This window comes from Salvelinus alpinus, chromosome 2 (assembly GCF_045679555.1).
Source record: "Salvelinus alpinus chromosome 2, SLU_Salpinus.1, whole genome shotgun sequence".
NCBI lineage: Eukaryota > Metazoa > Chordata > Actinopteri > Salmoniformes > Salmonidae > Salvelinus > Salvelinus alpinus.
In genome coordinates, this window is record NC_092087.1 from 114914184 (window position 1) to 114936716 (window position 22533).

The 22533-nt window shown below is 41.3% G+C and overlaps 3 protein-coding genes and 1 long non-coding RNA gene across 5 annotated transcripts in view; 3 read left to right on the top strand and 1 right to left on the bottom strand.

The window, feature by feature from the left end:
- The window catches only part of LOC139548778 (zinc finger protein ZFP2-like), a 497157-nt gene that overhangs the window by 136681 nt on the left and 337943 nt on the right, over positions 1–22533 (bottom strand). The gene's annotated exons all lie outside the window — the stretch shown is intronic.
- LOC139549320 (zinc finger protein 664-like) overlaps positions 1–22533 on the top strand; it is a 110429-nt gene that overhangs the window by 43214 nt on the left and 44682 nt on the right. The window lies entirely within an intron of this gene.
- LOC139549359 (zinc finger protein ZFP2-like) lies at positions 361–2730 on the top strand. Its single transcript, XM_071359788.1, has one exon. The coding sequence runs from the start codon at positions 417–419 to the stop codon at positions 1476–1478; it is 1062 nt and encodes a 353-aa protein (XP_071215889.1). The 5' UTR covers positions 361–416; the 3' UTR covers positions 1479–2730.
- Positions 7110–16575, top strand: LOC139550454 (uncharacterized). The gene is made up of 2 exons (XR_011670044.1): positions 7110–7301; positions 15624–16575. It is a non-coding gene; the product is annotated as an uncharacterized lncRNA (long non-coding RNA).

Genomic DNA, 22533 nt, shown 5'->3' on the forward strand with positions numbered 1-22533 from the left:
GAAAACAAGACAAAATATGACTTCTTGCTTCTTTTAAGACAATTGTCAAATAATTTTAACATTCATTACAGACATCAATTGTTGTACAACATCATGGTTATGCTGTTGGCATCACCTTTTACAGTGAATTGCCGCTGTTGTGGGCCTTCAATCATCTGTCTGACTTTTTTGTTCACACAGGAGAGAGACGGGACTATCGTGGATCCTCTGGGGAGCCTCAACAACCTCATGATGCTGACGAGGCAGAGAAGAGTCTCTCCACATCAGAACTCCTCCAGAAACACCAGCAGAGACCCACAGGGAAGAAATCTCATTGCTGCTCTGACTGTGGGAAAGGTTGCAAATCTTCATCAGAACTTAAAATACACCAGCGAATACACACAGGAGAGAAACCTTATAGCTGTGGTCAATGTGGAATGAGTTTTACTACATCAAGCCATCTGACAGTACACCAGAGAACACACACAGGAGAGAAACCTTATAGCTGTGATCAATGTGGGAAGAGTTTTACTGCATCTGGCTCTCTGACTCGACACCAGAGAACACACACAGGAGAGAAACCTTTTTGCTGTGATCAATGTGGGAAGAGTTTTGCTGCATATGGGACTCTGACTCTACACCAGAGGACACACACAGGAGAGAAACCTTTTAGCTGTGATCAATGTGGGAAGAGTTTTGCTGCATATGGGACTCTGACTCAACACCAGAGAACACACACAGGAGAGAAACCTTACAGCTGTGGTCAATGTGGGAAGTGTTTTGGTCAATCTGGCCATCTGGTATTACACCAGAGAACACACACAGGAGAGAAACCTTATAGCTGTGATCAATGTGGGAAGAGTTTTGCTGCATATAGAACTCTGACTCAACACCAGAGAACACACACAGGAGAGAAACCTTATAGCTGTGGTCAATGTGGGAAGAGTTTTGGTCAATCTTGCCATCTGGTATTACACCAGAGAACACACACAGGAGAGAAATCTTACAGCTGTGATCAATGTGGGAAGAGTTTTACTACATCTGGCCATCTGACAAGGCACCAGAGAATACACACAGGAGAGAAGCCTAATAGCTGTGGTCAATGTGGGAAGAGTTTTACTACATCTAGCAATCTGACTATACACCAGAGAACACACACAGGAGAGAAACCTTACAGCTGTGATCAATGTGGGAAGAGTTTTACTACATCTGGCAATCTGACTATACACCAGAGAACACACACAGGAGAGAAACCTTATACCTGTAATCAATGTGGAAAGAGTTTTGGTCGATCTGGAGAGCTGACAGTGCACCAGAGAATACACACAGGAGAGAAACCTTACAGCTGTGTTCAATGTGGGAAGAGTTTTGGTCGATCTGGCAATCTGACTCTACACCAGAGAGAACACACAGGAGATAAATCGTATAGCTGTGATCAATGTGACAAGAGATACTCTGATAAAAGATCTCTGATCAAACATCAGAAAATACATACATGAAGGAGTTGTTTCATGATATCAATGAATTAATGTCACATTGTAGAACGTTTTTAACAATGTAGAAGGAGTATTTTTAGGAATTTCACAATGTAGAACCCTAAACGTTTGCCCCATTCAATTGATTTCAGCCTTAGGAAAAATCCAGGCTCTTGAAAGAGTACTATTCATGTGATTTAACAAAAAAGTGACACAAAAAGAGCTGTGTTACACTTACCATGTTGGTGACCCACTTGAATCAAAATGCAACACTTCAAAATGTAGCGATCTGTTTTCTATAAATTGTCCTCTAACCAGGGATGTTCACATTATTCCCAGATTCCATGTGGTTTTTGAGCTGTTAGTTTTAACAGGACATGCAACCTCATCTCCCTCCTCTCGGCACAATTGATTTCAACATGATATCGATGAGTGATTACAAATAAGTGTTGTGTTCCTTTGTTTAGCGACCCCTAAATTTAAATGCATCACTCCAAAATGTAGCTGACTGTTTTCTGCAGGTTGTCCTCTAACCAGTGAGGTAAAATATATCTCCCATTTCCATGTGTTTTTTTAGTTGTGTTAGTTTCAACAGCACATACAACCTGATTTTCCCCCCTAATCGGTATCAGTGATGTATTGCTACTTGTCAAAACAACAGCGTTTTTGGTGCTTGTGCAGTTTATAAGGAGCTTGTTTAAGTAATATGATTATTGTGGCATATGTTAGTGTATATAGTACATTTTATGTTTAGGTTTTCAATTTATCACAAACTGTTTCTGCATTTGGACTATTGATTTGGACACGTTTAAACTGTGACTTTGGGGATATCCCACCTAGCAAAATGTCACTGAAAATAAGACTATGACCGACGTACAATATAAGTTTGGTTTTACTTGAAAGTTGAAAAGAAAACTATTTAATTTCAACGTACTTGCAGCTTATACACATGGACGCAGTATAATAAATCGGTCTATAATCAATTTTATTAACAATCCTAATAAATTGAGTCATAAATATAAAATATATTTGTTGTCCTAAGGGGAAGGTGTTACAGACTTTGGTTTATCCATTTATGTTTTGAGGTTGGACTTTAGCACGTCTTGCTCGTTAGCACGTCCTGCTCGTTAGCACGTCCTGCTCGTTAGCACGTCCTGCTCGTTAGCACGTCTAGCTCGTTAGCACGTCTAGCTCGTTAGGTGTTACAGAACCCTAAACGTTTGCCCCCTTATCAATTGGTTTCAACATGATATGGATATTAGGCTCATTGGGGGAAATCCAGGCTCTGAATGCACGTCCTGCTCATTAGCATGGCTAGCTCATTAGCTCGTTAGCACGTAGGACGCACTGATTGGTGTCACCTTGTTAGTCAGTATGTGTTACACCCGTGTTACACCTGTGCTGGCTTGTCCATCTCGTTAGTGGGAAGGTGTTTCACCTGAGCTGGTCTAGGTTCTATTTAAGAGTGTCTGGCCCAGTGCTCCAGTTGTCTTGATAGATGTGGAGAGTCAACACCTTTAGTTGCTCCACCTTTTTGGTTTGCTTCCTGTCTTTAAGTTTGTTGTGGGTTTTTCTTTTGTTTTCCTCTTCTTGGGCAGATTTAGTGGGTCTCATGGTGGGTGTCTTTTAGGTCCCAGTTGTTGTTACTAGTCAATTTCCAGTGGACACCCCCATAGTGTCTTTCAGAACCCCTTCTAAAAAACAAGCTAATATTTTGGGTTGGATATTGCATCCAATTAGTGTTTTAATGGAATTTCCTTAGAATGTTCATTAGTCTTTTGTTTGTTGTGTACTAAATATTTCTGTTTATTTTAATTTTTTAATTTTTTCGTGTGAAGCCATTGTGTTGCATCATGTCTGAAATGTGCTGTATAAATAAAGCTTGATTTGATTTCAACAAATGAACCCAATGACCAATCAACAGACTCTTGGTCCGTCTTAGTATGAAAAACAGTATCACTTTTCCAGCCTGCTGAAGGCCTGGTGGAGTGGTAAACACCACCCCCGGCTCTACCAGGGGCTTGAGGTGGTCTCCCACAGCTCTGCTGGTGGAGTGGTAAACACCACCCCCGGCTCTACCAGGGGCTTGAGGTGGTCTCCCACAGCTCTGCTGGTGGAGTGGTAAGCACCACCCCCGGCTCTACCAGGGGCTTGAGGTGGTCTCCCACAGCTCTGCTGGTGGAGTGGTAAACACCACCCCCGGTTCTACCAGGGGCTTGAGGTGGTCTCCCACAGCTCTGCTCTTGGAGTGGTAAACACCACCCCCGGCTCTACCAGGGGCTTGAGGTGGTCTCCCACAGCTCTGCTGGTGGAGTGGTAAACACCACCCCCGGTTCTACCAGGGGCTTGAGGTGGTCTCCCACAGCTCTGCTGGTGGAGTGGTAAACACCACCCCCGGTTCTACCAGGGGCTTGAGGTGGTCTCCCACAGCTCTGCTTATGTCATGTTCTGTGGCCTTGCCGTTCCATTTCTTGACTGCCCCTGCAACACAGAAATAAACGCGCATTTCGTAATGTTATATAAAACATTAAAAGTAATGGATATGAAGCATCTACGGCCTCAGTTACACCTGGCACCTAAATGTGACTTCTGTCATCCGATCACTCTAAACTGCATTAGGTTCAGATCTACCAGGATGGGCCTTTGACATAGTCTGGATGCAGTCAGGCCACTGAATATCCATAAGCAATGTCAAAAGAGATGTGGGGTAAAGTACATTGTACACAAATGACCTTCATAATATCGAAGAACAAATGTGTGTGCCTGAGGGGAAATCAACTTTCATACAGCCAAAAGGGGTGAGAAATTACACCAATATCAGTGGACAATTTGCACTAATGTAAATAAACATAGACGATGGAACATATTCCCTTTTGCTGACGTGATGAACCACGAAGGGGCCAAAAATATTTACCATCTAAACCATGTGTGACCTCTCACCTCTCTGGCTGTAGAAGTGTTCTTCCTAACCAGTCCCTCAACAGCTCTCTGACTGAGCTCCACCCTCACTGGGTCTTCAGAGGAGAGGAAAGCTGAGGAGGGATGGAAGGGTGAATGGATCAGTCAGTCAAAAAAGTGTAGAGCTGCTGTCTATGCTGTCTGACAAAATCACTATTTTAGTAGTTCATTAAAGTAAATAAGGCTTTATGACTGCTGAATACCAACTATCAATCACTTAGATAATGTATTTTCAGGTAGCGATACATCCTTGGGACGTCCCTAGCACATTGAAGTTGACATTTAAAATGGTTAAGGTTAGGGTTTAGGGTAGGGATGTCCCAAGGATCCCGGATAGCATTGACCACCATGCATTCTTCTGTCTCTTTTACATAGCAGGTGTAAAATAAACAGACAAGACAAGTAGGCATGCAGTGCATTATGGTCATTGTAGTTTAAAAATATAATTTAATTATCCCTATCTGTATGTGGGGTTGTTAGAGAAGAATATGATTGTCAGCCCTGACAATCCATTCTAGCAGCTCATCAGGCTCTGTGAAAGTCTTCATTGATGACGTGTTCCTTCTATTCCAGGGGACAGCAGAGGAACTTCATCGATTCCACTCCTTCATCAATACAAGCAGTGAACATCTGGAATTCACCCTCACCTTTGATGCGCATGAAACAAGTTACCGGATGGTTGGACGATACTGTTCTCATCAATCATCTTAAACTGGAAATCAACCAATCCTCCATTGTTAACGCAAAGAAAGGTGCGACAGAGAGAAATATAATGGTGCAGTTTGAGGCCATGAAGAGTGATGCAGGAGCTGTAGTAGTTATGTAGTTAATGGAGATGGAGGTGTGTTCTAGTGGGTCTGGGCAGGTGTGATGTAGTTAATGGAGCTGGAGGTGTGTTCTAGTGGGTCTGGGCAGGTGTGATGTAGTTAATGGAGATGGAGGTGTGTTCTAGTGGGTCTGGGCAGGTGTGATGTAGTTAATGGAGATGGAGGTGTGTTCTAGTGGGTCTGGACAGGTGTGATGTAGTTAATGGAGATGGAGGTGTGTTCTAGTGGGTCTGGGCAGGTGTCATGTAGTTAATGGAGATGGAGGTGTGTTCTAGTGGGTCTGGGCAGGTGTGATGTAGTTAATGGAGGTGTGTTCTAGTGGGTCTGGGCAGGTGTGATGTAGTTAATGGAGATGGGGGTGTGTTCTAGTGGGTCTGGGTAGGTGTGATGTAGTTAATGGAGATGGAGGTGTGTTCTAGTGGGTCTGGACAGGTGTGATGTAGTTAATGGAGATGGAGGTGTGTTCTAGTGGGTCTGGGCAGGTGTGATGTAGTTAATGGAGATGGAGGTGTGTTCTAGTGGGTCTGGGTAGGTGTGATGTAGTTAATGGAGATGGAGGTGTGTTCTAGTGGGTCTGGACAGGTGTGATGTAGTTAATGGAGAGGGAGGTGTGTTCTAGTGGGTCTGGACAGGTGTGATGTAGTTAATGGAGATGGAGGTGTGTTCTAGTGGGTCTGGGCAGGTGTGATGTAGTTAATGGAGATGGAGGTGTGTTCTAGTGGGTCTGGGTAGGTGTGATGTAGTTGATGGAGATGTGTTCTAGTGGGTCTGGGCAGGTGTGATGTAGTTAATGGAGATGTGTTCTAGTTAATGTAGTTATTGTTTGTATGTGTATGTATTGTATTGTTTATAAAATTTAAAACAAAATATTAAAAGTCCCAATGCAAAGTTACACCTCACTGTTCTATTTTTGGAGTCATTACATAAAACCAATCAGAATTCAGAAGAATGCCAAAGTCAGGTGTGAAGTAATATGGAGGACCAGCCTATTCCCTATGATGTAAACTACAACAGAAATAACTTTAAATGTAGAACTTCAATTTAAACCAATCGTTTGCACTCATGACTTGAGTGATTAAAGTAAACCACAGTTTTGTAAATACATAACGCCATCTAACCAAATATCAAAGAATGTTAGCTATATGCAGTTATCTTAGCCAGCCAGCTAACATTAGCTATATGCAGTTATCTTAGCCAACCAGCTAACATTAGCTATCTAGCCAACTAGCTATTAGCCTAACCAGCGTAGCCAACTAGTACGGTTATGGTCAGCGAGACCAACTACCGGAGACCAGTTAGAACCCAACTAACAGTAAGCCAAGGTGGAAAAAGTTACAAAACTCCCGTAGTCTAATTCACAGAAAACATGCTGAAAAGTAGTGATGGGGAAACCAAGCTTCCTGAATCTTTGGCTCTTTCCAGCCAATTGTGTCCAAAATAGGTTCATTACTCAAGGCTTTGAGCGACACAGAATTTAGAACAGCCACATTTTATAGATGAAGTCACACGCCGTAGCAGCGTAGCCATTATGTCATATATTAAACCACTGGCGGTGTTCGAGAGCATCAAATACATGCTGCATTGTGGGTAAACGGTGACTGGCTTACTGATCTATAAATAATAATGAGTAGTTATTTATGATGCAAGGTGATTTGTAAATTAGTCAATCAGCAGTCAGCAGCCACCTGCACTGTCGGCTGCAATGTCGAACGAGCCCAATACCAAACAAATCAGGTGTTCGACGAAATGATTCTTCAGACGTCGTTGATCACGTGCTGCTGATAAAGTGACACTCCTTTGAATTATACCGCTTAGCGACTTCAGTACATGCCTCATAGCTCCAGTCTCAAACTTAACCCCGTTCCTGCTGAAGAAGAGGGGATCTGCTGGATGGAGAAAGAAGCTCTCGCGAAAGAGGAGGAGGAAAAGGAGGCTGTTACAATACAAAAACAAGTAGAAGGTGAGGCTGTTACAGTGAAATAATTCTAACGATGAACGGGCCCTAACAAGTATGTTACAGTGAAAGAAGAGAAAGACGTTTCAGTTAAAGAGGAGGACACTAGTAAGTACTGTCTTAAATACAGAGGCATAAACTCTGTGGTTGTTGAACTGATGTTTGGTGTTAAAGGGGAACTATGCAATTGCTACATCCATATTTAGACTTTTAAATTATTTATTTATAGGCATTGATTCTTGAAGAATAAAACACATGCCTCATGAGCTTTGTTCAACTGTTTACCCCATCAGAACCCCAAATAAGCTTTTTTTTCTCCAATGTTTAGAAACAATGTAAATCAACACTGTATAGCCTCAACATGGTTAAAACTATAATGTTGATATCATGGATGGTCAGTCCTTTCATCCATAGGTCTGTCTATGAATTTGAGAGTAGTTACATTTCTCCAGCCCCATCCATCATCTTATTACCAAAACAGTGGTGGAATTACAGCTTTGTTATTGGTTGAACTGCAGATTGGTTGATTGTTGTGTGGCTTTTTTAAAGGGGCAACCTAGTTTTTAAACAAACAAAATGGCTGCCCAGAGTCCTGAGCTGTGTTAGAATACTCATACTAACTGCACTATTTGTGAATTAAATTGAGTATATAGTATGCTTATTGGTCATAGTATGATGTAGTTAGTCTGCCAAAAGTTCCCGGATGTCGTACTAAATTCGCCAAAATATGACGTATACACGCAGTACTTTAGGGCCCATAATGCAATTCTTCAGGAAATGGGCGTGGCTTCAACGTTTTCAGATTTGAAGAAAATGGGGGGAAATATGCAGCCGAAGTCCAACGAGAGAGCGGATACAAATGAACTGCTTTAAATAATTATGACAAATGTTGAGCAATGCAATAAAGTAATGACTTTTCAAATAAGTTACCTTACACGTTATGTTAGCTACACTATGTTGATGATACATTTACTAGAAGAGTGAGACCAAGTTGAGATGCTGGACCAGGTGGATAAGGTATGATATAAGGCAGTTTATTAAAGTGTAAAGATATCTGAAATAGCACGGACCCTTTCATCAAGCTCAAATGGAACTATCCGAAAGAAGCCCAGATAACAGAGTGCAATAGACATTTTATACAGCACAGAAAGTAGGTTGAGTCTGGAAGTTCTGGTCCTCTGGTTGGTCCTGATGAGTTGGGCGAGGTCCCCTTCAGGCTAGTATCACTGTCTCATTGGTTCTGAGTAGAGTTCTTTGTCTTCAGAAATGTTCAGCTAAAACAGGAGATTAGGTGTGTGCGTAGATGTTCCTATTTTGACATTTCTGTGTGTCTCTGTAAAATGTTCAGACTGAAGAGGAGATTTTGTGTGTGCGTAGATGTTCCTGTCTTATCAGTGTTTATGAAAGGTTTGCGTCAGCCCTCTGTCCTTGGGTATGTGTGTGTCTCAGTATCTCGTGATATGCAGTACCAGGCACCCTTTTCTTATCAGTCTTTATGAAAGGCCTGTGTCAGCCATCTGTCTCTGGGTGTGTGTGGGTCTCAGTATCTGCTTATGAGTTTGTGAGAAACCCTGTTTGGAAAGAAGTTAGTTATAACAATGTAATAGCAAATATGCTTGTGTTGTAATAAATGATATTTATTACAAATATCCTTACAAAACGCATAGCATATCTTTACAGCAGTATGTACCAGTATGTGAGCTAGCTACCTAACGTTAGTTGGCTACTTATACATCAAACTTGCCAGTATAGTAACTATATTCTAACTAACTACCCAATGTTTATTGACTTGATTAGAGCGCAGAATAACTGATGAATTTAATAACGCTCAACACCTGTTGAATATGACCGGTGTCAGTAAACATCTGCAAAAAAGCTCAAATTAAATTGTTTCCAGCAGCACAGTTAGTCACCAACGCTCTGGATAACATGAAAACAGCCTAACCAGCTCTGCTAGGGCAAGTAAAATGGTAAGAGTGAGGTTTTCTCTCATTTGTGTCTAGCAAGCTATCCAACGTTAGCCAGTTAGCTTGGGTGTTTTACTGTCATTGTGAGGTCAGAACGCTTGGATCGACCCTACTCCTCAGCCATATAGTATTTGTTTTTCAAACAGTGGCGTTATACGAGCTTATGTTTTGGTTTCTGGTGGGGTAATGCAATTGAAACATTTGAGGCATTTATAAGTTATATTCTTCAAGAATCAATGGTTATATAGTAAATGGGTCTTTCTATAACTGCCAGTGTAGATTTCCTGTTCGGGTCAAATAGTTAAGAGCTGTTGATAAGTCATTGTATAATATTCTGGCAATTCTTTTCATGCCATTACATTAAAGGCGAAAGATGGTCTTTTCTTAGCAAGGTGTTGCTTAAATAATGTTAGCTGCTGATCGCTAGTTAGCGGGCTAGCTAGCTTGCTAAATGTATTAAGAGTCAGAGCAAACGTAGCTAGTTAATACTGCCTGGTACCAGTGCTGGTGTAGGCCTAGATTAGCATGTTTGTGCAGCGGTATCTTATCAGAGAGGAGTAAGCGAAGTATGAATATGTTGGCTAGCTAGCCGGCTACATGAAGTAAGAAAACAACATGTAATGTAACATCTAATTATGGTCAACTGGAAACACTGAACAACACTTTGGTTCCTACCATGTCTTCTTCTCTGAGGTTTATTGATATCCCTCTAGTGGTGCGGGGGCTGTGCTTTGCCAAAGTGGGTGGGGTTATATCCTTCCTATTTGGCCCTGTACGGGGGTATCTTCGGACGGGGCCACAGTGTCTCCTGACCGCTCCTGTCTCAGCCTCCAGTATTTAAGCTGCAGTAGTTTATGTGTCGGGGGGCTAGGGTCAGTTGGTTATACCTGGAGTACTTCTCCTGTCTTATCCAGTGTCCTGTGTGAATTTAAGTATGCTCTCTCTAATTCTCTCGTTCTCTCTTTCTTTCTCTCTCTCTGAGAACCTGAGCCCTAGGACCATACGTCAGGACTACCGGGCATGATGACTCCTTGCTGTCCCCAGTCCGCCTGGCCTAGCTGCTATTCCAGTTTCAACTGTTCTGCCTGCGTTTACGGAACCCCTACCTGTCCCAGACCTGCTGTTTTCAACTCTTAATGATCGGCTATGAAAAGCCAACTGAAAATTATTCCTGATTATTATTTGACCATGCTTGTCACTTATGAACATTTTGAAAATCTTGGCTCTCTAATTTTCTCCTTCTCTCTTTCTTTCTCTCGGAGGACCTGAGCCCTAGGACCATACGTCGGGACTACCGGGCGTGGTGACTCCTTGCTGTCCCCAGTCCGCCTGGCCTTGCTGCTATTCCAGTTTCAACTGTTCTGCCTGCGGTTATGGAACCGCCACCTGTCCCAGACCTGTTGTTTTTCAACTCTTAATGATCGGCTATGAAAAGCCAACTGAAAATTATTCATGATTATTATTTGACCATGCTTGTCACTTATGAACATTTTTGAACATCTTGGCATAGTTCTGTTATAATCTCCACCCGGCACAGCCAGAAGAGGACTGGCCACCCCTCATAGCCTGGTTCCTCTCTAGGTTTCTTCCTAGGTTTTGGCCTTTCTAGGGAGTTTTTCCTAGCCACCGTGCTTCTACACCTGCATTACTAGCTGTTTGGGGTTTTAGGCTGGGTTTCTGTACAGCACTTCGAGATATTAGCTGATGTACGAAGGGCTATATAAAATAAACTTGATTGATTGATTGATATTGTCAGACTAGACTCATCAGGTGTATTGCTGCCACCAACTGTACGGGGTTGTAAAAATAACCAAAATGCAAAAAAATGTGGGATTAACAAATCATACTAATTACGTAAAATAAACACGAACCAAATTCCCTCCACTACCCTGCATTTCAAACAAAGATGGTACTATTCAGATCCCTACACAGGTTCAGGAACCTGGGACGGGGGAACGTCTTCATTCAGTACTCCCTGTAACATTTAGTCTGAAGTCCTGGAGATCCAGAAATCTATTTTGCCGCCTTCACAATAATGTCTAGCTTCTTAGATGTTTTATTAGTTTATTATTAATGCAATTTATCACTGCTGCAGTGAGGGCAATGCAAACGCAACTTTGTTGTAGAAACTCCTCCATGCTAATGCAGAAACTTCTAGTTTTGGACGAAGGTTACTAATAATTTATTAATGCAATTTATCACTTCCTCTATAAACACAACAAAGTCCACCTTGTTCACTATTAGTGTGTTGGGATCCTTCTCCTGCATGGCTTCACTGCAGACTGTGGGACATGAACTACCTTCTCCTCTCTACTGCTTCAGCTATTTTCACTGCCTCCACATAGGACACCTGCTGGATGGGCCTGATCATCCTAGCTACTGTGACATGTTTCATCCGTACAGGGCACTCCGGGAACTCGGGAATGTGATTCTCATCACAATTACAACATGCTTCACCTGACTATGACATATTTATTCCTTCGACAAACACTTGCCACGTGTCCAAACTTTTTTACAATTGTAACACTGCAGCGGCTTCTGTATATCTCACTTAACCAGGTTTTACATAAGATGGGAGAACCACTTCACCAAACCACAGTAAAACCTTCCGTCTATCATTAATTTTAATCAACGTGTATCTACCTGAAATGTTTAACCTAAACCACACAAAGCTTTCTCCTTTTGCGCTGTTGACACACAATCAGTATCATACCGCTCCTGGTCACTCGAACCGATTCTACTTTACCTAATTCATCCTTCACCATCTTTGAGACCGTTAACAGGTCACCCACAAAAACATCATTGCTGATGATTCCCACTCCGACCCTAAACTGCTGTTCATTACCAACTTTAGCCCTTTTCACGCCGTTCTTCACCATCGTCCACTCAGTCTCAACAACTGTACTCGCGCCAAGAGAATCCCACAATGCTTCCTCCATTGCTCCTCCAGTCATCCCCTGGACTCCCTCGCTCTGTGCTGTGAAAGATGTGAGTTTGTTCTCAAAGTAGGATCTATATTGTTCTCATTCCACCTATATTGTTGTCATTCCATCTATATTGTTGTCATTCCATCTATATTGTTGTCATTCCATCTATATTGTTGTCATTCCATCTATATTGTTCTCATTCCATCTATATTGTTCTCATTCCAGCACATCTGTTGCTTCACTACTTGCTGTCATTTCCCTTCCTGATTTCCCTCTCTTGGATGTCTCCACCATGCTCCTACTCTGTCAGTAATTCCTCCCTGGTTTATTAATTGGTAGTCAAACAACAATATATTGAAGGTGCTGCACATTCTATTCCAAATCTAGAATTAGAATCGTCATTATGTTTCCATGATTTCAACAGTTCACCAGTTAACTAAGCCTATAATGTGGACACCAAGGATGTGGATACCAAGGAACTTGAAACTTTCAACTGCTCCACTACAACCCCTTTGAGAATGGGGGCGTGCTCAGGGTTTAGTCCCAGGGTCCTTAGCTTAGTGATGAGCTTTGACGGTACTATGGTGTTGAACGCTGAGCTGTAGTCGATGAATAGCATTCTCACATGGGTGTTCCTTTTGTCCAGGTGGGAAAGTGCAGTGTGGAGTGCAATAGAGATTGCATCATCTGTGGATCTGTTGGGGCGGTATGCAAATTGGAGTGGGTCTATGTTTTCTGGGATAATGGTGTTGATGTGAGCCACGGCCATCCTTTCAAAGCACTTCATGGCTACAGATGTGAGTGCTACGGGTCGGTAGTCATTTAGGCAGGTTACCTTAGTGTTCTTGGGCACAGGGACTATGGTGGTCTGCTTGAAACATCTTGGTATTATAGACTCAGACAGGAGATGAAAATGTCAGTAAAGACCCTTGCCAGTTGGTCAGCGCATGCTTGGAGTACATGTCCTAGTCATCCGTTTGGCCCTGTGGCCTTGTGAATGTTAACCTGTTTAAAGGTCTTACTCACATCGGCTGCGGAGAGCGTGATCACAAAGTCGTCCGGGAACAGCTGATGCTGTCATGCATGTTTCAGTGTTACTTTCCTCGAAGCGAGCATAGAAGTAATTTAGCTCGTCTGGTAGGCTCGTGTCACTAGGCAGCTATCGGCTGTGCTTCCCTTTGTAGTCTGTAATAGTTTGCAAGCCTTGACTCATCTGACGAGGGTCGGAGCCAGTGTTCAAGGGGTATATCAATCTCCCCAGGGTAATAGTAATACGTTGAGAGATTTGTCCACAAAGGGTTACCCCTCCCATAGGTGGCTCATTATTGGGATTCGTTGCTGATTCCTACCTGTAGCTCACTATGAAAGTGTCTAGTGATACAGGTAAAGGGCCCTGTTGGAGATTGGTGGTTGGTAGTAGGCTTAAATTAAAGTTACGGAAAATAGGAGTGGCAATATAGTCCGCTATTATCCTCAGTCATTTTCCATCTAGATTGTCAGACCCCGGTGGCTTGTCATTGTTGATAGACAACAATAATTTTTCACCTCTTCCACACTGACTTTACGGAATTCTAAATTACAATGCTTGTCTTTCATAATTTGATCAGATATACTTGGATGTGTAGTGTCAGCGTTTGTTGCTGGTATGTCATGCGTAAGTTTAATAATCTTGCCAATGAAAAAATCATAAAAGTAGTGGGCTTTGTGATGAATCAGCCATCTGATTCAGTTGAGCAGAGTTTGCCTTTTTCCCCAAAATTGTATGTAATGTTCTCCAAAGCTTTTTACTATCATTCTTTATGTCATTTATCTTTGTTTCATTGTGTCGTTTTTCTTCTTTTTATTCAGTTTAGTCACATGATTTCTCAATTTGCAGGATGTTTGCCAATCGGTTGTTCAGCCAGACTTATTTGCCATTCCTTTTACCTCATCCTTCTCAACCATACCATTTTTCAATTCCTCATCAATCCACTGGGATTTAACAGCTTTTACAGTAATTTTCTTAATGGGTGCATGCTTATTAGTAACTGGAATAAGCAATTTCATAAATGCGTGCAGCGTCTGGTTGCTCCTCATTACACAGCAGCAAATATTCTTTACATCATCAACATAGGAATCACCTTTTTTATTAAAGAATTGAGACACACAAATGACTGGAGGGAACCAGAGATCAAGATAGCCTAACCATAAGAAAAAAAAAACTCTTCCTTAGCATTCTCCTCCCGCTGCTGATGGTCTTCGTAAATTCTGACGTTATGCTCCTGAAGTTTCCAGTAATAGGCTACAACAGCAGTCAGCAACCTTTTCCATTTGCAGTGCCAATTTATCTGACCATTTCTACTGATCTGGTGCCAGTTATGATTTTCATATTCACATTTTACTGGAACAGTTTAATTTAATTTATAATAGTAATAACAATTATAATAGTCTTTGTATCTCAAAATCATTATCTGTGATTAATCTATATTCTATATAAATCTAAATGAAAATTATACAAATCTAAATAACTTTTATTGCCATTGCCAACTATGTAAAAATTGCCTACATAAAGCCAACAAATAAAAACAGCTAGAAAATATCCAGATAAAAATAAATCACATTGGCTGCTCATGGCCTGTCTACATAGAACTTGAAACATTGTATCAACTATCACCTAGGTCGGTCCGAAACTTAATATAATATATTCTGGGCCCTGAGAGTTTCCCGCGCCAGTGAGTTTGGGACAGACACAGCTGTAGGCTATTTGTGTAAGGGATAAGAAGTAATCAGGTATTTTATGAAATCCACTGGATCAGAGCATTACATTTTTCCCTTTCATGTCAAGTGTTTATCAAGAATGAGAGCTGGAAATATTTTACAAATACTTTGAGGAACTATTGTCATTCGCCAATTTATTTTAGTAAGAGTTTGTGTACGTGCTGTTTGAGGTGAAGAGAAAATTACTTTGAGAAGCTCCACAAATCATTAGTGGTGGTGTGTAAATACTATCAGACATCCCCAAATAGGTGCATCGCTCTCTGCATCGCTCTCTGCCCTTTGTGTTTGCTAAAACGCAATTTGGTTGCAGAAACTCCTCCAAGCTAATGCAGAAACCGCTAGTTATACCATAGACCTACTGTAGGACCCATAACTTCACCTAACAACAACATAGACCTACTGTAGGACTCATAACTTCACCTAACAACAACATAGACCAACTGTAGGACCCATAACTTCACTTAACAACAACATAGACCTACAGAAAGGTGCCTATATTGGAGACCAAACGTTGTCTGGCACACTGCTTAGGATTTCAACAACTTTAAAAATGTATTTCTAGCATACAATCATCGATGTTACTACTAATGGGAAAACAAGACAAAATATGACTATTGTTGTTCACTTGACTGTCTTAAGACAAATGTCAAATAATGAACATTCATTACAGACGTCATTGTTTGTACAACATAATGGCTACGCTGTTGGCATCACCTTTTTACAGTGGATTTTTGCTGTTGTGGGCCTTAAACCATCTGTCTGACTTTTTGTTCACACAGGAGAGAGACGTGACTATCGTGGATCCTCTGGGGGGCCTCCACAACCTCATGATGCTGACGAGGCAGAGAAGAGTCTCTCCACATCAAAACACCAGCAGAGACCCACAGGGAAGAAATCTCACTGCTGCTCTGACTGTGGGAAAAGTTGCAAATCTTCATCAAAACTTAAAATACACCAGAGAACACACACAGGAGAGAAACCTTATAGCTGTGATCAATGTGGGAAGAGTTTTACTCAGCTAAACAACCTGATAGTACACCAGCGTACACACACAGGAGAGAAGCCTTATAGCTGTGATCAATGTGGGAAGAGTTTTACTCAGCTAAACAACCTGATAGTACACCAGAGAACACACACAGGAGAGACATCTCATAGCTGTGATCAATGTGACAAGAGATACTCTGATAAAAGATATCTGATCAAACATCAGAAATTACATACATGAAGAAGTTGTTTAATGATATCAATGAAATAATGTCACAATGTAGAATGTTTTAACATTGTAGTAGGAGTATTTTAATGATGTCACAATGTAGAATGTTTTAACATTGTAGTTTGAGTATTTTAATGATGTCACAATGTAGAATGTTTTAACATTGTAGAAGGAGTATTTTAATGATGTTCTACCTTATCGTTTGCCCTGTTCAATTGATTGCAGCATGATATGGATATTTGTCTCAGGGGAAAATCCAGGCTCTGAATTGAAAGAGTATTATTTAACAAAAAGTGACTAACAAAAAAAGAGCTGTGTTACACTTACTGCGTTGGTGACCCACTTTAATCAAAATGCAGCACTTCAAAATGTAGCCAGCTGTTTTCTACAAGTTGAAAAAGCTGCTTGTTTAAAAAAATACATGTAATATGATAATTGTTGCAGATGTTTGTGTATATACACACATGAATAATAATAAATTGGTCTATAATCAATTTTATTAACAATCTGACATCACTCCAGTATTTCTTGACAACAATCAAATGCTAACTGTCTTTATTCCACTACTGAAGAAGCATGACTCAAATCACCTACTCATACTGCAAACATTCAGCCTGACAAAAGATACATGTTTTATTATTCCATGCCTCACCCTTAAGTGAATTATTGCCAATACATATTAACAAAGGGGTGTACATTTGGTTTTGATTTTCATATTTACAATTCATGTAACATTTAGTATTCATAATTATTTATGCAACCAGCTGACCATTTTTGGGGTATAATTAATAATTAAAAATTAAAATAATTTATAATTTTACCCCCGTTTTTTCTCCCCAATGTGGATCTTGTCTCATCGCTGCAACTCCCCAATGTGGATCTTGTCTCATCGCTGCAACTCCCCAATGTGGATCTTGTCTCATCGCTGCAACTCCCCAATGTGGATCTTGTCTCATCGCTGCAACTCCCCAATGTGGATCTTGTCTCATCGCTGCAACTCCCCAATGTGGATCTTGTCTCATCGCTGCAACTCCCCAATGTGGATCTTGTCTCATCGCTGCAACTCCCCAATGGGCTCAGGAGGCGAAGGTCAAGTCATGCGTCCTCTGAAACATGACCCGTCAAACCGCGCTTCTTAACAGCCGCCCGCTTAACCCGGAAGCCAGCTGCACCAATGTGTAGGAGGAAACACCGGGCGACGCTTGGCCAATTGTGTGCCGCCCTATGGAACTCCCGATCACGGCAGGTTGTGGTACAGCCCGGGATCGAACCCGGGTGACGCCTCTAGTGACGCCTCTAGCACTGCCATGCAGTACCTTAGACCGCTGCACCACTCGGGTCTATAGTGACGCCTCTAACACTGTGATCCAGTTCCTTAGATCGCTGTGCCACTCGGGTCTATAGTGACACCTCTAACACTGTGATACAGTACCTTAGACTGCTGCACCACTCGGGTCTATAGTGACACCTCTAACACTGTGATCCAGTACCTTAGACTGCTGCACCACTCGGGTCTATAGTGACACCTCTAACACTGTGATACAGTACCTTAGACTGCTGCACCACTCGGGTCTATAGTGACGCCTCTAACACTGTGATCTAGTACCTTAGACTGCTGTACCACTCGGGTCTATAGTGACACCTCTAACACTGTGATCTAGTACCTTAGATCGCTGTGCCACTCAGGCATAACCTTTTTTTAACCAATTCTGATGGTTGTTAAAAGTGGAATTTTGACATTATTACCGTTAAATCAACACACTGGACACTCCCAACACCACCAACTATCAATCTATTTGATACCGTAGACATCTAGTGACCACTTGATTCCATGTGACCAAACATTTCTGAGGCTCAAATACTCACAGGTCCCTTTTAATAGCCAGGCAATGGCACACATTATAGCAAATACATTTTGGGTCTGAATTAAAGGAGATACAATTAAAATGTAATTACGTGTTTTAAATAAAATGTCTATAATATCTGCATTAATAGTGGAATGATAGTGTTTCACAATATTCCAAAACAGAAAAAGAAATTACATTTTCTATTGTGTTGTTGACTGAATGTTTGTTCATGTGTAACTCTGTGTTGTTGTTTTTGTCGAACTGCTTTGTTTTATCTTGGCCAGGTTGCAGTTGTAAATGAGAACTTGTTCTCAACTGGCCGACCTGGTTAAATAAAGGAGAAATAAATAACACATAATAATACACAATACTGTAGGAGCAGTATAGACCTAGTCTGTTCATTATATACATCTACATGATGTATTGTTACACCATGTAGGAGCAGTATAGACCTAGTCTGTTCATTATATACATCTACATGATGTATTGTTACACCATGTAGGAGCAGTATAGACCTAGTCTGTTCATTATATACATCTACATGATGTATTGTTACACCATGTAGGAGCAGTACAGACCTAGTCTGTTCATTATATACATCTACATGATGTATTGTTACACCATGTAGGAGCAGTATAGACCTACAGTAGCTAGCTGCTAATTTAGATGTAGTAGCTGGCTGGTTAAATTAGCACTAGGCTAGTCGCTAATGATAGCTAGCTAGCTAACATCCCCGACCATGAGCTCCCTAAACTTCTCCCCTCTTGTTAAAGAAGAGGTCTGCTGGACGGAGAAAGAAGCTCTGGGGCTGAACATTGTCGTGAAAGAGGAGGAGGAAGAAGAGGTTGTCACAGTAAAACAAGAGGTAGAGGGTGAGGCTGTTACATTGAAAGAAGAAGAGAAAGACGTTTCAGTGAAAGAAGAGGAAGACGAGTTCAGAGTGAAAGAGGTGGAAGATGTTACTGTGAAAGAAGAGGAGGAAGAAAAAGAGGAGGATGCCGTTTTTGGAGTGAAGAAGGAAGGGGAGATTACTGTCACATTGAAAGATGAAAAGGAGGAGATAGGAGATCTGAGTAACACCAGTAAGTACCGCCTTAAATTTGTTTTTAACTTTGGGTATTCAGAGTTGGCTCGTCAATACCTCTTCAACGGAGGGCCCAGGATGATGACTGATATGTCTAGAATCAGACGACGTAGAGAACAAGCTACCCCTTGTTTTCTCCGTTCCGTTTCCAAAAAGAGGCTTATCATATTTATTTGAGAAGGGTCTCTCTGCTGACCGCAGACTGGGGGGCACGGCATGTAGTGATTTTCATGTAGTGATGTTTTACTACACACCCTGCCCCCCAATAGTGCCATGTGAGAGTTGGGTTGGCTACACCAAAGATTATGTATATACTGACAAGATGTCTCTCCGCCCTAACAAGGGGAGTAGTTGTGCACAAAGCGGCACTGCGGGTTGTCTAGCTCCCGCCTATCCTGTCTTTGGATTGGTGGATACATCTTATTATTGTAATCTATTGTTTATATTCTATGAGGGTTGTTGACGTCAACCGCCTGTATTCAATGGAGAGAGATGCTAAGCTACTAGCATGAATATGCACCGCCTGTATTCAATGGAGAGAGATGCTAAGCTATTAGCATGAATATGCACCGCCTGTATTCAATGGAGAGAGATGCTAAGCTACTAGCATGAATATGCACCGCCTGTATTCAATGGAGAGAGATGCTAAGCTACTAGCATGAATATGCATAGTGATCTGGAGACAACTCCTATAGTGTTTTTATCAAAGTTGTCGGTATGTCACGTGTCTACATAACAACTTCATCATTACGAAACTTCTGTTAGATAAAGTAAATAAACCTCACGTAGCAAATAAGCCTTTAATTTTGTTGTTGACCAAATTCGACACTTTCCACATTGGGTTGATAATTGTTTCCACGTGGATACAACCTACTGTAACCTACTGGCATGACCTAGAGAGATACAGCCTACTGTAGCCTACTGGCATTACCTAGAGAGATACAACCTACTGTAGTCTACTGGCATGACCCAGAGAGATACAACCTACTGTAGCCTACTGTCATGACCTAGAGAGATACAACCTACTGTAGCCTACTGGCATGACCTAGAGAGTTACAACCTACTGTAACCTACTGGCATGACCTAGAGAGATACAACCTACTGTAACCTACTGGCATGACCTAGAGAGATACAACCTACTGTAGCCTACTGGCATGACCTAGAGAGATACAACCTACTGTAGCCTACTGGCATGACCTAGAGAGATACAACCTACTGTAACCTACTGGCATGACCTAGAGAGATACAACCTACTGTAGCCTACTGGCATGACCTAGAGAGATACAACCTACTGTAACCTACTGGCATGACCTAGAGAGATACAACCTACTGTAACCTACTGGCATGACCTACGGAGTTACAACCTACTGTTACCTACTGGTATGACCTGGAGAGATACAACCTACTGTAGCCTACTGGCATGACCTAGAGAGTTACAACCTACTGTAACCTACTGGCATGACCTAGAGAGATACAACCTACTGTAGCCTACTGTAACCTACTGTAACCTACTGGCATGTCCTACAGAGATACAACCACTGGTATGCAAGCATTTCTAAACTTTTTTCTCACTTTTATGGGGAATTGTGATGTCATTATGAGGTACTGAAGAATTAAAACTTAAAATGTCTTCCATTTCAGAATAAGGCAACAAAATGTGTAAAAAGGAATGCATGTATGTTGTATGTTCTGGGGGTGTCCCAGATAACAAAAAAAATTGTGTTTTCTTTCTACCAATTGATTGGTTGAAATGTTATGACGTGTATTTTTCCATATAGACACATAGAACTATATAGAACTTGAACTGAACTGATGCTTCAAGCGTTTGATTAAATAATTAACACAAATGACTTGAGGAAGCCAGAGATCAATATAACCAGAAGGAAATAACCAACCGACCTGCTGCTGGCCTTCCTAAATTCTGACGTTATGCTCCTGAAGTTTCCGGTAAAATCTGCTAACTTTTTCCATTTCCATTCAGAGTGCCAATTTATCTGACCATTTCTACCGATCTTCGTTCAGTTATGAACGAGTTACAACACCTGTTTGGCCCCGCCACTTCCTGGGTCGTTGAATTAAATTTAAGTAATAAATCCGAGTCTCACGCTCATCACCTGTGGAAGGCGGGGCTTCCAGCGAGGCGTGAATTTAATAGTATGTTGTACCTAGTTTCCCTCCTTCAGGGAACAGTAGTTATAGTCATAGCGTTACGCTTGTCATATGATGAACTTCAACTTAAATAAGGGATATTGCTGTCGGACAGTTTTTTTGTATTCTGAAATGCACTCGAACTACGTAACATTTAGTGTCTCTTTATGTTACGCTGGGAAAACCGTTTTCATGGGCACAGAAATCCTAAATAATTTCAGAGTTTGCTAAATCCAATGGTTGTAACCGAGAGTCACCTTAACTTTATTGACAACACCCAAATGGATACTGTCATTAACGCGGTTCTTCAATAATTACACATAATTCTTAATACTGTAGCTGTTTAGTTATAGTCACATGTTCAACTATCATCAGCTAATCCAGGAAATCATTTTCTGAATGCCAGTCAAATGACAAACATCACGACATGCAACAACAACCAATGTGCTTCTTCATTCATTACTCTGGTAAAGACAGTTATGCCGTGCTCCACATTGCATCCAACATCCCTAACAAATTGATGTTTATAATGTTATTGTCTGCTTGATTTACTGTAGGGCCTCGTTAGTCTGTTTGCACACAGATATACTTAGCTCATAATGTGTAGAGAACTGTTCCTTGATGGATCGGCTATTGTACAACACACAGAGCTATTTTCCTTTATTTGTTGTTTGGTGAAGTTATGGGTCTAGTGGGATTATTCACAAAATTATCTGGTTATGAAATGTCATGGCAGACATTTTAGTTTCCATGTTTCACCTGAATTATTAAACGATTTATAATCCTAGGTCTGTTGTTGATAGGTGAAGTTATGGGTCCTACAGTAGATCTATGTTGTTGTTAGGTGAAGTTATGGGTCCTACAGTAGGTCTATGTTGTTGTTATGGGTCCTACAGTAGGTCTATGTTGTTGTTAGGTGAAGTTATGGGTCCTACAGTAGGTCTGTTGTTGTTAGGTGAAGTTATGGGTCCTACAGTAGGTCTATGTTATTGTTAGGTGAAGTTATGGGTCCTACAGTCGGTCTATATTATTGTTTGGTGAAGTTATGGCTGATGTTAACCAGTAAAATGCTCTTTGGCTAGCTTTAAGTGTTTTTTAAGTATATAGCAGTTGATTTGTGACAATAACACAAACATATTAACCAGGACATTCAAGCGAGCCTTACAATTATAATCCAAAAGTAATGTGAAATGCACTCATTAGCAACCTGGAAAATGGAGGTTATTTTTGCTGTCAGCCTATGAGAGCTCCCCTGAGTTTTCCCCCACGGTGGTGAATTAGTGAATAGCTACACGGAGCTTAATGTGAGTTTCCTTGAGTAGCACTCCTGATCTTGCGCTGTAATATTCAGAATAGATTGTGAAAAACTAAAATCTTTGCTCACCATTTTTGCTCCA